The sequence below is a fragment of the Amyelois transitella genome, chromosome 4, assembly GCF_032362555.1.
Source record: "Amyelois transitella isolate CPQ chromosome 4, ilAmyTran1.1, whole genome shotgun sequence".
Classification (NCBI taxonomy): Eukaryota; Metazoa; Arthropoda; class Insecta; order Lepidoptera; family Pyralidae; genus Amyelois; species Amyelois transitella.
The window spans coordinates 7,003,861-7,022,847 of NC_083507.1; the positions used below are offsets into that span (position 1 = coordinate 7,003,861).

The 18,987-nt window shown below is 32.1% G+C and overlaps 2 protein-coding genes across 6 annotated transcripts in view; one reads left to right on the forward strand and one right to left on the reverse strand.

Annotated features, from left to right (window-relative positions):
• LOC106138395 (multiple C2 and transmembrane domain-containing protein) overlaps window positions 1-9,936 on the forward strand; it is a 28,909-nt gene extending 18,973 nt beyond the window's left edge. For 3 of the 5 annotated variants that reach the window (XM_060954590.1, XM_060954591.1, XM_060954592.1), the window contains exons 2-14: window positions 27-159; window positions 470-603; window positions 1,727-1,873; window positions 3,044-3,221; window positions 3,699-3,892; window positions 5,062-5,281; window positions 5,586-5,731; window positions 5,987-6,135; window positions 6,523-6,599; window positions 7,197-7,300; window positions 7,523-7,632; window positions 7,876-7,973; window positions 8,548-9,928. In XM_060954590.1, the coding sequence (XP_060810573.1) occupies window positions 27-159; window positions 470-603; window positions 1,727-1,873; window positions 3,044-3,221; window positions 3,699-3,892; window positions 5,062-5,281; window positions 5,586-5,731; window positions 5,987-6,135; window positions 6,523-6,599; window positions 7,197-7,300; window positions 7,523-7,632; window positions 7,876-7,973; window positions 8,548-8,661 (1,804 nt within the window). In that variant the 3' untranslated portion in view covers window positions 8,662-9,928. Of the gene's footprint in view, window positions 1-26; window positions 160-469; window positions 604-1,726; window positions 1,874-3,043; window positions 3,222-3,698; window positions 3,893-5,061; window positions 5,282-5,585; window positions 5,732-5,986; window positions 6,136-6,522; window positions 6,600-7,196; window positions 7,301-7,522; window positions 7,633-7,875; window positions 7,974-8,547 lie in introns of all 5 variants that reach the window. The other 2 variants (XM_013339531.2, XM_060954588.1) reach the window with 2 other exon arrangements.
• A 25-nt stretch (window positions 9,937-9,961) lies between these two features.
• On the reverse strand, window positions 9,962-18,435 carry LOC106138424 (multiple C2 and transmembrane domain-containing protein). Its single transcript, XM_013339567.2, has 14 exons — window positions 18,233-18,435; window positions 17,854-17,977; window positions 17,120-17,241; window positions 16,822-16,968; window positions 16,425-16,599; window positions 15,827-16,008; window positions 15,349-15,565; window positions 13,574-13,719; window positions 12,808-12,953; window positions 11,858-11,925; window positions 11,558-11,667; window positions 11,280-11,389; window positions 10,966-11,063; window positions 9,962-10,708 (listed from the first exon to the last, which is right to left on the reverse strand). Exons 1-14 carry the CDS (start codon window positions 18,343-18,345, stop codon window positions 10,616-10,618), a joined length of 1,851 nt encoding a protein of 616 aa, XP_013195021.2. The 5' UTR covers window positions 18,346-18,435; the 3' UTR covers window positions 9,962-10,615.
• Between the last annotated feature and the right edge of the window lie 552 nt (window positions 18,436-18,987).

Genomic DNA, 18,987 nt, shown 5'->3' on the forward strand with positions numbered 1-18,987 from the left:
TAATTAATATAAATTCCATAATCCAGGTCGTACGCCATCCCTGACGGCGTGACGATGGACCCCCTGTCGCCGACGGCGCTCGCGGTTTCCAACGAATTTATGGATCGCATAGGAAGCGGGCTCACCCTACTCAGAGACCACGGCAAGAAGGTTCAAAAGGTAATTTTTTAGACTAAAGTGTCAATTCTTTCGTATCAAAAAGTATTTGAAGATAGCTCACCCTCGTTTATGAGCTTCTCGCACATATTTTATTATAACAGTAAATAAAATTAAGTCCCCTCACTTTTATATCATTTCATGTAGTAGCAGCTCCCATATGAACCACAAAATACTTTTTGCCTCGATCCTAGAATGATTAACTTCGCCTATTAATTATTATTTTGTAACAGATTGAGAAAATTATAATTTGTAATTTTAATGTCAATTGTTGTTTCAAAACATAATAAAATTATATTTTTCTGCTCCACAGTACGTTCTCAAAAACAGGAAGTTTGATATTCTTAGAAAATCTTGGAACTCTGTACTGAACGTAGTACTTATTGAAGCCAAAGATCTACCAGATTTACCTGCAAACGCTTCCAATGGATTGTATTGCAAATTCAAGTAAGTGAATTATACGTTTAATAAGACTAACCTAACAATAGCCAGTCTCTTGGTTGCTGGAAGAGATTTCTTTAGAAATGAGCAGCACCCATGCACCAGTGATTCTAGTGTGCGTCCGTATCATTATCGCTATGGCGTCAATGTTTTCTGTGCAAGTTCGTAATTTGGCAAATAACTAACATGAGTGAAAAATAATTACGTCATTTACCTATTTTTGGAAGCTTTCAAAGTTAGTTTAGTTTATTAACTAACCGATCTCTTACAGTGAGGGAAACATCGTAAGAAAAATTTGCATATTCAGGCAACTGGTTGTGTAGTTACACATTACAACCATATGATCATATGGTTGTAATACGGGTTAGGTTCTGCAAAGATAACGGAGGTCAGACGGGAGTCGCTTTGTGTATAAACCTGACTCAACCAATCCAGGATCCATGGTCTAAGGCTTACACCGGGCTCCTCTCCAGTGTGGTGACGATGCAACGGGACTATAGCCAGAAAGCAGAAGACCTATTTTTGGAGCTTAGTGTTCCTAAAGCCTTTATCATATGACTTTTTTATATTATCATTGTTGTGCAATACAAAATGTACTTATGTACTCTTATATTTTTGCTGTGTTTCAAATCATAAAAAAACTACATATGATAAGTATAACATTATAGGGAAACGGGTATGTTAATAACTTGTAGATCTTTTTTATGTCTGTGCGCGCGAGTTTAATCACTGACGTAGCACTAACGTCATACCATCTAAGTTTTAATTTATGTTCTATCGTTAAATATGTAGTGATAACAAGCACTTTATTAGATATGTTTTAAAAAAATAGACTTTACATGTACCTATCACAATTTAAGACGTTGTAGTATTTTTGACTAGAAGGTACTTCAGTATCTAGTTAAGTTTCTTAAAACTTAAAGAATTTTCAAAGACCCTGTTGAGACCTGCTTTTAAATGTTGTTCGAGAATAAACGATTTAAAAAATATTATTTATCCATCCATTTATACTTTCTCCCTTTCATTTGGCGTGTTGCATTGCAACCTCTACAATAAGTTCGGAAAATTTTTGTTAACTTAAAATCTGACATTTTGATAATAGTATATTTATTCTATTTCTTTTTTTCAGAATAGGAAATGAATCTCACAAATCTAAATTGGTCCCGACAAAAGCAAAACCAACATGGTGTGAGAGATTCAATCTCTACATCTACGACACAAAATACTTAGAAGTTATTGTGTGGCACAAAGGAAAACAGAAGAATTTTATGGGCAGGTAATTTATTATCCAATTTGTGTTTAACCATTAAAAAAATAATGTGTAAATACTTGATGTATAATATTACTGATGTTAAAAGGCACTTACCTAAGTAATAAATGACTTAGTATTCATTGAGTATAACTGCATGTGACGTATAAAATGACGACTATTATATTAGTGCTAAGTCCTTATTTATTTTAATGCTACTATAATAATGCCTTTCGTTAATTTGTATTATCTTTTCTACTTGTATATGCTATTGGTTTTCCCGACTAATACCTAAATATTTATATTTATAATCAGCAATATCTTTTAACGGTTTAAGATATCATATTTGTTAGACATGTTAATATAATACCTAGATTATGTACGCTGCGGTTTCATCAGACCGCAAACGTATTTATGCTTACAAGAATATATAATGACAACAATCATAAATATTATCTATTTTTTTAAGATTTAATCAACAACACACTTAGCAACTTCAACTCGTACTTTATAAATCTTTATAATAAGTCGAATGTTTTATAGAGAAAATTAAAACTGTAATTGGCTGGTTTTAAGATGTTAATTTTGAGCTTGAATGCGGTGCTCACTTGCCACTATCTAAAGCAACAAAAAATGGTTTATTTTCTAATTTCAGAGTTACTTTGATGTGTTATTAATATTTATATAGTCTACTAGCGGCCCGCCCCGGCTTCGCACGGGTGGACATATTTTTGTGTTTTATATTTTGAAATAAATTTATTTCAAAACAAATTTATGCCTATGTCACTTTTGAAGGTCTATTCTATATCTGTGCCAAATTTTATCAAAATCGGACCAGTAGTTTTTGAGTTTATTCCACACAAACATACAAAAATACAAATCTTTCCTCTTTATTATTAGTGTGGATTATATTTTGAAATAAATTTATTTCAAAACAAATTTATGCCTATGTCATTTTTGAAGGTCTATTCTATATCTGTGCCAAATTTTATCAAAATCGGACCAGTAGTTTTTGAGTTTATTCCACACAAACATACAAAAATACAAATCTTTCCTCTTTATTATTAGTGTGGATTATTAGTGTGGATAAGCTTTTATTCCTTACTGGAAAGTAAATGAAATATACTGTTTTTAGTCCCTTAAAATCTCAAACCTGCCTGCCTTTAGACCAATTTAATATAAAATATTTTTATGCAGATGTTTGATAGATATATCGAAACTAGAGAGAGAAAAGACTCACGACATCTGGCAGGATCTGGAGTGTGGCTTCGGCAGCATTCACCTGCTGATCACAGTGAGTGGCTCCGTCAGACGAGCTGACAACATACCGACCACAAATGGAGTACACCAAAAACCATTACCCTATGAAGAATTTGTAAGTTTTTATCAATTAAAATGAAATCTATTGTAAACAGGTCTTAGTTTTTAAGATTTACTAATTAGCAACAAAAAACTTGAAAGCTTGAGTATTTTTTTTAACAAATTACACAAATGTTTAATTTCTTGACGGTTAGATAATTTAGCCAGTAGTCTATTTTTCACTTCTTAATTTTTTTTCAATTTAATTTAAACATAAATGGTAGACCTAACAGTATGTATACTAGGTATACCCTCTATAGATTTTTTTAAACTGATCTCAAAGAATAAGATGTATAGAGATGGAAATGAGCAATGAGCAGTACCCGGCATATAAATATGACCCTAAAATTTGACACTGCCGGATTGCACAGTAGAAATTATTCATTAAAAAATTAAAAATTCATTAAAGAATAAATAAAAAATCCATAAAGTAGCATTTTGTTCAACTTACCTGCCAGATCCTATACCTAAAAAAATAAATCTTATGTTGCAGACTTGGTACAGATTTGACAACTGGAACCAAATTGGCCAGCTCTCAGTCACGGTCCACAGCGCCAAGGGTCTCAGCGCGTTTGGCATCAGCGGTAAAACAGATGCGTACTGCGTGCTACAACTGGATAACTCCAGGATACAAACGCATACCGTCAGGGGGACTTCGGAGCCGCGTTGGGGTAATACTTATTCTTTGTGAGTATTTCAGTACAGCAAACCTGCTGTGATTGTTTGTGATCTAAAACAGATACTTAGTTGAACATTTTTACTGTTATGTCTTTAACCTTAAACATTTTCTCTTTGTTGACGGAAGCAGCAATTCATTATTTACGGTTACGGCCGCTTTCTTTGGCATACTTTATTAGATTTACTCATTATATAACCTATTTGTATATATTTTCTTGGTAGGGAGAAGGAATTAAACCCGTTGCGTTTTATTCGTGAGGGTGGTTTTAACTATGTGTTATGTTTAAAGTATACAGTTTGTAAAAATGTATAAAATATGTAGATACATATTGTTAAGGCATGAGCATCATAATTTTTATAGCCAATAAACAATTTCATTTCTCTAAATTTGATTTGTTAGCAGATATTTCTCCAAACTTAAATAACGTGAATGTAGATGATTCAGGTAGGTAAACATAAGCCAAAAATAAGCAAACCTGTATTGAACTACTGAATGTGGGTATTTATCGTGTGTTAAGGTAAAAAAATCGTACTCAGATCTGATGTCACTGGCACCGTAAACCATGACTTTATCTCCGGCTATGGACAAGGATAACCAGTTCTATAATGGGCGATTAAAGGAAAGTTCAACTTCATTTTCTTTGTACAGAGGTCTCTGTATGAAAGAGTAAGCTTTGTGAATTGTTTTTATTCCTTCCTACATGTGAATACGACCTTAATAGTACCTAGTAGCCTGCAGGCTTCATAAACTTTTATCTTTAATCTTTTGTATAGAACTTTTAAAGGTACCTATTCCATGACACATAGGCACACAGTCACTCTATATCGTTAGGTACTAATTTTAAAATACCGGTATCGACATAAATAAAAAAAATCTGTCGGTAAATTTCCTTTCCTTGTAATATAATATGTCATGCCTTGTCCATTACTATTACAATTTTCGACTGCAGTATATCGACATTCACAAATTTTAAATGATTTAGGAAGATAGATCTTCTAAGGTTCATATCCTTTAATTAATCAAGGCACGCAAAACTTAGGTACAAATTTAGGTAGTTCTACAGATATAGCCTGCGAGTCTTCCTCTACCCCTGTTTTGTTTTTGGTTTGTAAAATTTGCACTTCACATAGGGTACCATAACTAATTGTATTTTTATCGTTATGTTTTGCTATTACAGCATAGTGAACGACATCACATCAACATTAGACATCACAGTTTATGACGAATCATTAATCAACTCGAAGAAAGCCGAAACTCTTGGGAAGTTGTCCATTCCACTACTGAGGATACACAATGATGAAATGAAATGGTTCGCTCTGAAGGACCGCTCCAAAAAGTCCAACGCCAAGGGAAACTGTCCAAGGATACTTCTACAAATGTCTATCGTTTGGAATCCTGTAAGTATATATTAAATTACTAGATAATTATTGTTAGATGTGATTATAATGTTATGAAGTATTTATTTAATTTTCAAAACTTATCTATAAAGGAAAAAGCGGAGAACATGCAAAAATATTGGCCATTAAGATCATTTATTGCAATGAACTACTCTACTCCTATAATATGCATGAAAATAACACACCTTCCTCTCGAATCGCTTTTGATCCGTTGTGCAGTTTTTCAGTTTGAAGCATATCTACTAGGTACTTAAGGAATTTTTTTTGTTTGACTATGTAATGATTACTTTTTCATACATTTCAGATAAAAGCTTCAGTACGAGTATTGAGTCCTAAAGAGACGAATTATGTGCAAAAACCGGCAAAATTCAACATACCACTTATATACAGCAATTTGAAGTTCATCCGAGATATATTCAATGCAGCTTACATGGGCAACGAACATTACAAGTAAGACGTGTGATATATTTTGATTTTTAACATAACAAGTACTATCGTTAAAGGGGAACAAGATGTACTCTCAGTCTTTGCCCTCACCTCCGTTAAAGAAGTGTGATGTTTTAATATAAATGTGTTTTTAGAATTTTACCTAAATGTTTATTTACCAGTCATATATAAGAACCTTTATTACACACTTCATTCGACTTGTGGAAATAATTAGGTATACCTAAAGTTCTGCATGCAAATAAAATTTAATTTTTTCAGGCGGGTTTTCGAATGGGAAAACAGGGAGAGATCAGCTTTTGCCCTCATAGTTTGGCTTATCTTCTGGTACTTCTTCAGAATTTGGATGGCTCCATTACTTATGCTTCTTCCTTTCTTGTATCACTGGGCAGGACAACGATATTATACAAGTAAGAATTTTTTTATAGAGTTAATAACTACCAAATTACTATCATATGTACCCCAACTAACCCTTTGCATCTTCTTTATTGGTCGGTTAATACCGGTTACATCTTACCTCTTTGGAGAAGTGTTAGGGGAAGCTTTTCGTTTGACCATGATAATGGATTGGGCAAATCAGCTTTTTACACGAAGCGATGTCTGACGTCCGCAGCCTTTGAAGGGGAACAACACCCACACTGAATCATGGTAAAAGTTGCACTTCATGAATATAACTATTCTATTTAAAGCCTAGGAAAGAGTTAAGTAGTGCGGCAAACCCATGTAATATACCTATATAATGAGTAGTTTTCCATGATTTCAATTTATATTCTCTCTATGTAACGTTCTTCTTTCAGAAAACAATATGATAATTCCTTCTACTATATACCCGTTGGAAGATGACGTCTCTGACGAAGAATTAGAAATACAGAAGGTATGTATGTACCTATGTGTTTACATAAATTTTATTTTTATCAAATATAAACTACTTACTAGCTTTTACCCTCGGCTTCGCCCGCGTGGCATCCTATGGAAACAGTTTTTTCTCCATATTAGAATGGGATTGGGATAATTGGATTAGCTACTCGTTATGAGAGTATAAAATAAGTTCAATGTTTTTCTAAAACGATGCCTCAATACTACTGACATATCGAAAGAATAAAATCATAAGAATTTTCAAAATTCCTTTCTTAGCAGACGTCTCCAAGTCATAATCTATCATCCTGCCAAATTGTATCTTCATCGATAGCGCCATCTATGTAAGAGAGCACAGGTTTTTTGTTAATCCCACGGGAACGATAGTTTTTTTCAGAATGAAAGGTTCCCTATGTCCTTCTCCATACTTTGAACTAAATACATGCGAAATTTCAAGAAGATTGGGTGCGTAGATAACGCCTGAAAAGAAAACAAACATGCAAACTTACTTTCGCATTTATAATATTAGTATAGATATAGATACCTAAGCTTATTACTTAATAAAATATATTAAATTGTGATGCAACAATGTAATCTAAGTATTGCCTTTTTACAGGATGATAAGTCAATAAAAATGCGATTGTATGGACTTCAAGATCTCACGTTTACTATTAAAAATAGCATCGATTACATAGTGTCTTTGATCGAACGGATAAACAAGTATGTATTTCTGTTTGTTTTTAGACTTAATAATTCTAAAATAATACTAAAATTAAGAGTTATTTTACACAAAAAAGAAAATTATCACTCATTTAATAGATATGCATTTTATTAAGCACGAATGATTAAGTTGTCAAGGATAACTTATGTCCTCTCTTTCAAAACACATTGGAACTACAGTTATTAATTAAAAATTTATAACTTTTTAATCACTTTTTTCAGTTTAACCAACTTCACTGTACCGTACCTAAGTTACTTGGTGATAACTGCTCTGCTGGTGGCATCGTTTGCACTCTATTTTATTCCTGTGAATTATTTTTTCATGGCTTTAGGTATGTACCACACTACAGATTATTAAAAAATACATTTTCTTACGCTCTTTCATGTCCTATGAGCAAAAGCCTTTCCTCTTTCCTTTAAGACATAAATTTTTCTATCCATTTCCCTGAGAAATCCTTAAAGGCCATACCTTCCATCCTGCCAAATATAATTATTTATTTAATATTTAAACATGTTATACTGTGACCTGTGACCTGTGTTAATTTTATACTGAAATCATCAAATGCATGTTTCAGGTATTTATAAATTCACGCGCAAGTTTCTGAACCCCAAAAGAGTTCCGAACAATGACCTACTGGACTTTATATCCCGGGTTCCTGACAATGAGATGCTGGTAAGTAGAACTAAGTACATCGGTCTCTATCTTTAATAGTAATCTTGTACAGAGAAAACATCAACAAATGACTGATTGACTTATCGATGTTCCTGACGATTTAATAAAATCGACCCAGATTCATTAATTACCTACAAAGGCCAATTCTTGGCGATTCTAATAATTTTAGTGCTCTATCTAGCAAATTTTCTAAACACTTTCGCCATAATAAACCATAGATTATTTAATACGATTTCAACATAGTGACCATCGATTGCATGCCTAGTGATTAAAAAGAGATTTGCCATACCTATAGATTATGCTTAAGTAACCGGGATTCCGTTCTGGGCTTAGCTGCTAGATCTGCAACTAAAAGTTTTGTTAAACAATCTACATATATATGTTTGGCATTATTCTATTATCATCAACTAATTAGTTGATGGTGGTGACAACAACGCAAAATATGTATTAGTTTCTGTTTACATGTATTTCCATTTGGGTTTTTCTGCGCTAAGCCGCGGTAGTTAGCATGCAGGCTTTTTATGACATAGATTAAAACTATCCAGTAGGTTTTAAAATTAACGTAATTTTACAGAAACAGTGGCGGGAGTTGAAAGTTCCAGAACCAAACTTAAGCAGAGCTGGTTCCACAAAAACGAGAGAAATGAATGAAGACTTGAGTTCTAACGCTCTACAATTCCAACTCTGATGACTGAATTCTATTATAAATGTAATTATTATTGTTAATTTATTTTTGGATCCATATATAGCTTTACCATAAAGGTAATTCAAGAACTATATTTTATACGTATTGTAAAAATTGTAATACTCACGAAGCTGTACTTTTCATTTCATATATATGATTTAATTAAAGTGGATTTTGGGTTGTTTGTAATCTCAAACATTGTTTTATAAGAAGTAAAAGTAATATATTATGAAATAAAATATCATCATATAGAGATAAAGTACCTATATGCCAAACTCATGTAAAATGGTGTACTAAAAATTTACAACTATTTGATTACGTATCTTTTTATTTATATTTTAATTAATCTGAAAAAAAAAACATTGAGATACTGATTTTGACTATATACTTGATAAGTACGTATATTATAAAATAATGAAAAATTTCTATTGCGGTGCCATAATTTTAATTTGTTATTACAATAGTCATCGCTTAGCACTGATATTTATTTTGTTAGGTAAAAATAAATATACTTAATGCAGTAAGCTCCTTTTTGTATCTACGTTGTAGGTTAATCTGTATATTATTTCTCATACATTCAAAAGTAATAATTCAATTCAATAAAAATAATTAAAATATTAATCTAATACTTAGCTTCTTTATAAAGGAATGGATCTGCTTCACTAGTACTCGTACTTACGTGTACTTATTTCAGTGTCAAAATTTCTTTGTTCCTATTCAATAGTAGAGAGTAGAATATATAACTGTACAATATATAGATAGGTACCTTCCTACATCTGTGATTTTTTGTAGTGAGAGTATGTGTTAAATGAAAGATGGATTCCCTTGCAATCGGAAATTTCATTTGTAAACACTGGTTTATTCTTATAAGCTGCATTGAATAAATATAAGTACATATAAACAAATATATTGAACGTAGATATGGAAAACAAAAATGAGATTCAAATAAGTATTCAATGTAGTTTAGTCAAGTAACTAAAATAAAAAGTGAATTCGACTGGTTTAGGAATAAGTATGTTCTTATATATATCTGCTAGAACTTAGGATATCTATTTGAGTAGGCAATTCACACAACATTTGTTTAACCGTTATTACGCCTTAGCCGTTGAGAAGAACACTACACTGGTTTGTGTCGCATGCTCTTATGGTATAATTTGTACAATGAATTAACTTTTTTGTTTGTCTAGTAAAGTGACGTAGGTTCTTATCCATTAACACTAATTTACATTCGTACATGTTAGATGTAAAGTTCCTGGCTTCAAATGGTTGTGATTTAATGGTAAGAAAATAAAAAGAATTTGAATAGTTTCGTATAAATTTTATTTTCCCCGTTGAAATTCTAACGAATACATATTTTTCATCTAAATATTAGATACATAAATAGAACGTTAGTTACTTACAAGGTCATTTATTATTGCCTAGCGATAACTTAATCTAAGACTATAAACTAGGTACTTAGTTTAAGAGTTAATTTACCTCAACTAACAGGACGCAGTAGTGTCTTTGGTAAAGATTTTTATTGCGTCAACGACGTGTCTTTGGTCTGAATCATAAAAAAGTAGTAATGTTGTTGAATCTCCGAAACTTTCAACTATACCCACCTAATCTAACGGTAGACCCTGATTTAAATAAAGCAGCTAAAATTTCATCTACTGAAGTCCATCTACGGAAATCCTGAAGGAATAAAAGAATATAATTTACACCATACAACTAAAGGTAAGTAAGAGATCACTGAATCCTCCCTGTTCATTGGAATCCTTGAACTCTATGGCATTAAATCCCAGTACAAATATAGGAACTATTGGTATAGCTGCTAAGGTATAAAACTCTAATAGGCGTTCTAAAGTGTCTTACAAATAGCCAAAATGCTTTTTTACTAACTAATGTGGCCAAAGCTTGAAACTGGGAGTAAATACTCCCAGTTTCACATATCGTCTTAAATAATATTTGGCATCTATTATGACGCGCTAAACGACCTAAACACCGGCATCTTCGTTTTTGAATTTTGATTTTGCATTGGCTCCGGAACACTCAGCTCTTTCCAGTCTCTCTGGAATTTGAAAAAATATTGTCATCATTTGCAAGGTCTGTGTCCAACAACAGTGAAAACATGAGTTAGACAACAGTAACAGTGTGAGGTGACAACATTAAACAAAATTTTTCAAATAAACATTAAAAAAATGATTGTTTTTTATTAAAAAAAATTTTCATGAAACTTTGAAGTAGTTAATATAATTAAGACTTAAAATATACAGAGATTTAAGGCAGACGAAGCCGCGGGTATAAATATAAACTAAAATTATTTACCAAAATGTCGTTGTCCGGTATTCTTGAAATGAAGTCTAGCAAATCGTTGTTTAGTTTCCTTCCTGGGTCTAAATATTTTCTAGTAAATTTGTATATTCCTGTAACAAAAAAAAATTGGTAAGTAGGCGTGCTATAAAATAATTTATTACAAATTAATTGAAGGCTTTCTTTTTAGTAATTTTTACGTACAGCTATAGGAACTCTGTATAATTACAGGGCGGTTTTGTTATAAAATAAAGTAAGTAACAAAGATTTACATCATGTTCTTGTTTCACAATTTTTTTTTTTTTTCATTGACTTAATTAACCGCTTACCAAAAGCCATCATCATGTAGTTGAACGGTATACAATACAATGCCATTGACGAAATCAACAAAAACAGCATAGCTAAATAACTCAGAAACGGAACCTTAAAAGTCACCAAACTGAAAGAAAAGAAATTTTAAATTATTTACATACAGTAAACCAGGTACTTTTACTTACATAAAAAGGTGCAAGTGCAGGTGGTTATAAGGATATAAAAGTTATTGTCTCTTTTACTTTTAGACTTAGGTGTTGCAAAAATATTGTAAAATAACACAGGTTATACTAACTTGTACATTCTTTCGGCTAAGCTGACCATATATTCCACTCCACTCGTTATTTTTAACGTCATTTCAGGAAGTCCTTGAATTTTTCCAAGTGTTATTGCTTTATTATCATCCTAAAATGAAAAATAAATTGTTTGTTTAACAAAAAACTATATTTATAAAATACGATGCACTTAAGAAAATGTGTCACAATGCTTTTTCAATGAGCTTTGGAGTGAAATTACAAAATGTATAATTATAACGTTATTTAGACAAGTAATTTTTAAAATTGACGTTTTTGAAATGACCTTAGGTACTCCATACCTTTTCAACATCACTAATGTCTGTCTTATCATCAACTGGTTTGTATACATGTCTGAAAGATTTTTCAGCTGAAAACAAAATATCACTCTTTTTAATTATTTCACGTACATATGCGTTTATATAATAAGTATTATATAAATCTTATGGAAATCTGGTAACAACCATTATATTTTTGTGTTATCAATGAATATTGCCCTACTGAAGAAAAAAGACAAAATAAAGCAATAAAGTTGTTCCAACTCATTGTTGCAAACCTTTTCTTGAAACGGGATAAAATCGCATAGATTTTCATGCTTTAGGTAAGCTAAGTTAAATTATACGTAGGTAATTTCAATATTTTGTTTCATATATCAATCTATAGTTTCAATGATCATAAAAGAAACTCGTACCGAAAGATAATGTTACCTAACAGTTGGAACAAAGTATATAATGATTTTCATTACCCTTTCACTTATAAGCACAAATCAAACCAAAATTTTAGCGTAAATCGTAGCTTTCTGATTTAAGAAGCCCTGAACATATTCATTTTAATATTAATCCTACCTGTTCCTAAGAGAAAAATATATAGATAATATTTTATCATCAATTAAATAAAAAAACGGTTTTCATATCATCCAACATCTGAACCGGATAGGATAATACGCACCCGAGTTGCTAATCACAGATTAGGTATATCGCGATATGGTCAGTGCAATAGCGGAACTTGTGATTCTCAGAATGTGTATAACTGTATCATACAATAAGTATCATAACGTATATAACACTTATTTCATGTCTAATGGTATCTGGTACAAGCAAATCACTTCTTCTTACAAATCATATTTCATTTAGTTTTCTACAACGTAATGCTGCACTTTCTTGTGTATGTGATTAAGTTGTTCTTCTTAGAACAATACAGTAAAAATATATAAGATTCAAAAATTTAAGAGTAACAAAAGAAAAGTACTGACTTTGATTTCGTCGATAAGCCCAATGATAGAGAAAAGGCAGTAGACACACTAGCGGCATGCCCCAAAGTGTAATGTTGTACCAGAAAAATAGCCATCCCAGTAAAGCCACGAAAGATAACTCCTGGTTATCCCATTCAAACAAACGTCTGAAAAGAAATAAAAAATTCTTGGTATTTGCAAAATACCTAATCAATGCACTCCTGTGAAGATGCGAAATCCTGTGAAAAAACTCCACATTCAAAAGAAAATACGTAGCTTTTTCCGACGATAACCAGCAATTTATGTTTTTCTAAATAAGTATCTCACAAACAGTTAAGTAACTATAGTTCATTCTATCAATTGTTAATTTTAAATATGGATTTCTTTTGATTGTGTGTTGCTACTTGCGAAAGATCTATTCACGATCTTTGATCTTAGAGTTTTGTAAATAGCACCACAAGTGAAGAAAAACATTCATAAATCGACTGTTTTGAAATTATTACACACTTATAGGTAATCTACGAGCCTACGTGTTTTATCATAAAATATAACATGTAGTTTCTTGAAACTAGCAATTGCATCCGCTCGTAGCGCCTCTACGAAGCTCGTAGCAATGATCAATCAATTTTTAATATTTGTTCACTACTAAGTCCTAAATCCATATTCTTTTGTGGTGTTATGTACGTTTGTAAAGAAAATTATCAGCTCTCCCCATCCGTTGTTTTATGCAAACTATGCGATAAAACAACGGATAGGGTTACAATAGTTGGTAACACTTATTACTTACTTAAAGTTTTCGTTCGTATCGTAAAGAACCTGAAATGTATCTCTTATGAACTCCATGTTACTGTGTACTAATCCCAAGTCAAATTTTGGTGGCTTTTTAAGATATTTCACTTCTTTGGGTTGGAACAGACGAACTGTCGCTTTTACCTGCAAGGAAAGAATAAAATAGTATGTTTGTTTTTTTTGTTTTTGATACAATTTAATTAATTTATCGGACTAGGTAATTCTAGATTTTTTCGTTGTCTTCTTCTAAGTATTTAATGTAGGTGTTGAATATAGTACCTTCGCGAGTTCCTCTTCTTTGTTTTAAAGATACTATCGATTAATAAGTTTATTATGCTATTATTTTGAGTGTCTAGAGTAAAACTGTAGTATTCCCGTGGGTACGTCCGCGTGCTGTTATTAAAATGTAAAATTATCCCATTTATTTCCGTTTCTGTTGCAATGACGGGAAATCCTAAATGGAGCCTCAAGTGTCAAATTTCTAACCTACTTATATACTAGACCCGAGGTTAGCGCTGCGTTGATATAGGTCTCAATCATTTCCAATATCGCCAGGACTTAAATGTATGTATACTAATACGTATCAAAAATAAGCTTAATAAATTCTTTCTTGAATCTTGATTTGGTTATGAAGTTAATTTAGAATAAACATGTTTATATATTTAATTCATTTATATATTTGTATTGTATGTATCTATATAATTGTTAAGTCTTAAACATCATACTCGTAAAAGAACTGTTGTTCACCCTTGCCTCAATTTTTGTATATGATCCTATTATTGTCAGGTTAGCTGGAAGAGATCCCACTTAAGCCCGCCTTTGTACTTTACTGTTTTTATTTGGAATGTACTCCTTTAGTGAACAATGAAGTATTTACTTACTTACTTATGTGAAAAAAAGGCTATCCCAGTTATGAAAAAAACCGTCAGTAAAGCAACTACCATTTGCTCAAAAATATAAAATGTTTGAAATGTTGTATAGTCCCAAATCCTTACAAAAACTATTCGTGCAATAAATAGCACTAGTAAACATAGTTATCCGAAGCAAATAGACACAACACGAGTGTTTATCAAATAGATTTATCGAATAACACATGTATCTAGTTATAACATATGTATATACATAGGTATATAGTTTTGATTGCACTGGTCAAAGATCGACATGCACGTTTTGTTGTAGTTAATGTGCTATATAGTATTGTAAACAATATGTCTTTCAATTTTATCTTTCTATTTACTACAGTTTATGACCAATCAAGTGGCCTTCATGATACAAAAATATCAGATCCTTATTTTAAGTAACTATGAAGGTTCCTCCTTTATCTTTTATCAAATCTATTCTTCAAGGTAATCAATAAAATTAAAATTTAATTAATAAATCCTAATTAAAATTAGAAATAGTAACAAGAATTTAATCCTGGCTTTTGTCTTTGCCCTGCCCTTGCCCTGGTACGAAGTGTCGGTGCCCATCCGCCGTGCCGCATGTCATGTTAGGGCAGCGTCGTCTACACAAGTTCAGTTACCAGTTACCAGTCTCTAGCTGGCTGGCATTGTCTCCTAAATTATTCATAGGTAACCGTGCTCGAATATATTTTTAGCAAGTTGCAATGAAAAGAAAAAGGCCTGTGTATCGAAGACAAACGACTGGCTTTTGTCTTTGATATAAGTATAACAAACAGTAGGGATCAAAAGGCAAATGGAAAGATTATTGTTAGGAGTAGCACTGAGTGAGTTTATGAGACTTATTTTAAAATTGATACATTTGCGCACATACCGGATTCCAAAATATGGACATATCCAACAAAACTCTTGGGCAGTTTCCTTTGGCACTGTGTCGTTTTGTCCTGTCCTTCAAAGCATACCATTGTAATGTTCTGTTTGAAATCCTTAACAACGGTATGGACACCCTTCCTAAAGATTCGTTTCGAATTTGGTTAAGAGAGCTGTCGTACACTTTAAGGTCTAAAGTGGATGAGATGTCGTATATATCACTGAAAAAAAAGTTCCAAAATTATGTTCGACTGATGTGTGAAAAACAAATAAGGTAGATATTTAACGGCTTTCGATATTTGGATTATTTTGGAAGAAATTCATAATAAACTTAGATAAATAGACACAAATATGTAGCTAATTGGTATAGATCATCTGGATAAGTGAGAGAGTTGTATATATTATTAAAAAGAAGAAAGTTATTACTTACTTTAATTTTAAACGTTTTAAGTAAACCAAAAAACATAAAGTTAAATACTAACAAGACATAACTTTTCTCCCACGATGGATCCCCACTAGTCCTGGCACTATGAGTTTGAACTCTTTGGTTGTCCACTTCCAGGGTGCAGTATGCGTTGGGCTTGCCGGGTAAACCTTTGGCACACGTTACCTTCACGTGAAGTTGCCCTATTATATTCCAGTCAGAGCCCAGATTGCGTAATGTCTGAAAGTAAATTAAACATAGCATAGTCTGGTACTAAACAAGAAACCGAAACGACCACTTGTAAGGTCGTAGCAGTTGTAGCACTTTCCGTTGCAGTGACGTAGCCGTTTGAAATTCTTTAATTGATAATTAATATTTTGTTTGAAGATTTGAATTATATTCATAGAATAATAATGAATGTTAATGTTGGCTCTATTTACCATGTAAGGGATATAGACGTAATTATATGTATGTCTATTTAAGAAATCATAAGCTATGCTTTGACTTTAGGATTGAAATTTAGCTGAAAACTGACTATAGTCCAGAAAGTTAAAAGTAAATGATTAAACCGTCAGTTAAACCTTGTATTCTTTAATAAAGACCTCGTATATCTTTGAATTTTGTTTTTTTTTTTAATAAACTCTTTAGCAACTTACGTATTTCTTTTCTTTCACATGATCACTTTCTTCGACGCTGCTGTAGGAAGTTATCACGTTGTTGTGTATATTGCACATGGTAATAGACAAGTGTACAGACCCATAGCCGTCGTCGAGTTGCTGCCATATTTCATGGGTGCGGTCTTTAGACAGGCCAGACAGATCTAAAACACAGCTAAAGAAAGATTCAATTACAATGTTATAAAAGTTTTATGTTTATTTTTCTTAATTCATACTTTGAACATTTACAAGTTGCTCTTTTAAATCTAAAATTAACTAAAAATTTCTTACATACATTTTCAGATCACTACCTAACGTTCTTCCATTATCACTACGTACGTTCTGCAATTACTTATTAAATATTAACTCCTTGGGAAACGCAGGAAACCGAACTTACCTTCCCATAAAATTTTTCTGCCTTCCTTTGTCCCACAACGACATCCTAAGTAAATGATCTTTACTTAGTCGAATCTCAAACTTTTCCTTCCATTCAGGCAGTTTGATATTTGTAGCCATTTTAGATTTGAAAGTCCTGGAGCCAAGACTGAAAACGTAAATAATGTTCTATCACGCATTCGCATGTTCTTGTCAAAACTATCTACATTGAAATCAGTAAAAAGCTTAAAAACAGACAGTGGTTTAAAAAATTAAGTGTAGGTGGACAGGACAATGTGATTTTAGGAAATGTACTTTACCGCATTTTGCAGAAAAGACCATGAGTAGTGCCATCGTCCGGAGGGCTGGGTAGGCCCTTGGCCTCTACGAGAACAATTGTTACGATTGTGTCTTTTATATCTTTCTTTTTTAATTTTTCAACCTGAAATATAAATTTAAATTAAAAAATAACAATAAAAATACGGTCAAGAACGAGTCGGACTGGAGTTTCGTACCATTATCACGTTTGTTACTTAAATATTTTCTTTTATATTCACGTTCCACCTGTTTATTTAAATACCCCTTAGCATTTACTTGTTATTTAATTCTTTATTTTGAAAGATAATACAAGTAATCCAAGTATCGTGTGAAAATTTTAAGCATCCATCTATTACAGTTTTTGATAATACGAACCAAAATCGAGAAAAAAATACGAATAAAACACGATTATTGTACAGGGGCGTCCATTATTTTTTTTTAATATAGGTATATATTTTTTTAATTTTTACTATTTGTTGTTATATCAGCAACGGAAATACATAATTTTAGCTTTCAGGCTATCACGGTGTATGAGATTACAGCTTACAGATTACAGAGATTACAGACAGACAGCGGAGGTTTAGTAAAAGGGTCCCGTTTTTACCATTTAGGTACGGTACCTTAAAAAAGACTTAATAAGTGCTCAACATAATATTTGTCATATAAATCCAATAAATTAATTCGTAGCTGTTAAAAATGGAATTAATATTCACAAACAGCGTGTAGGTACTCTTACCGCATAGCTTACATCCGTGCTTACAGTTCCATTAGACTGGGTGTCGAGATTTTCCACTGATGGTATTGCTTCTAATATAGAAACGCTGTTTTTCTTGCTATGACGGAGAGATCGCGATCGCCATCTGATTAATGACAAACCACGAGATCTCAGTCATTTTCGAAGAACATATCCAAAAATATAATCTAATGCAACAATTAATGCAAATGTAACTTTAGTAAGAGTTAAAAACACTCATCATATTAAATTAATACCTACTTAGTTATCTAAGTCGTAAAGTACCTAAAAATTATATTATGTGATCATATACCAAGTAAAAAATTATATAACTATCGGTTCCAAAATAATGCTAAATTGTATCTCAAAGTTAGGTACTTACAGGTTTGAAAGCCTATTTTTATTCCGTTGAATTACAGGACTTCCACCACTACTGTCAGTAGAATCCACAGAGTAGCGAGATGGAACATCAATTTTATTATTTTCACTCTCCATCGCGAATGAATAACATAAACTGTTCAAACATCCATCGCCTGGCACAACTCGATATAATTAAACTTACATTCCAAGATATTGTGTCTTGCATATACACAATTCGATAATTATGTCGTAAATAATATGATAACAGTAATCTGATTAACGGATATATGACACAAAAACAATGAACTTATCTGTGAACATTGACTTCTTACACTGATAAATCATAAAACGATGTCATTGGTGATTGATTAGGGACACGAATAAATAATACAACAAAAATAGCAATAATTTTTTCATGTTGATACAAATTTTCTCATCTGTCGATTGTACTTATTTTTATGTTTATTTATTTCACATCTTCCCCAAGAATATGATATACATCATATCTACCCGACTATGGACTATGGTCTTAAAAAAACGCTGCAGAGCGGGCAAAATAAAAAGATAAATTTCCGACGACGTACAACCTGGTTCCCGATGAGACCACGTCAGAGAACGATAAGAGAAACATCTGTCCGACATTTTAGAGGCTTCCAATTATTTTCTTACTAATAGTTGAGTCACGCCCGTGAAGTCAGTGTTTCTCTTGCTCAGGTCCATATATAACTTTTAAGAACTGCTGATACTTTTTTGACCAAAACTATAGCTTTCGAAAAT

Excerpts from the sequence above, each read along its gene's own strand:
- LOC106138424 (XM_013339567.2), bottom strand. The coding sequence starts at position 18,345 with ATGGAGAGTGAAAATAATAAAATTGATGTTCCATCTCGCTACTCTGTG. Across the intron at positions 15,566-15,826 it reads TGGGAGAAAAGTTATGTCTT|TGATATATACGACATCTCAT; the intron begins GTTAGTATTTAA and ends CTTTTTTTTCAG. Across the intron at positions 11,064-11,279 it reads CTACATGATGATGGCTTTTG|GAATATACAAATTTACTAGA; the intron begins GTAAGCGGTTAA and ends TTTTTGTTACAG.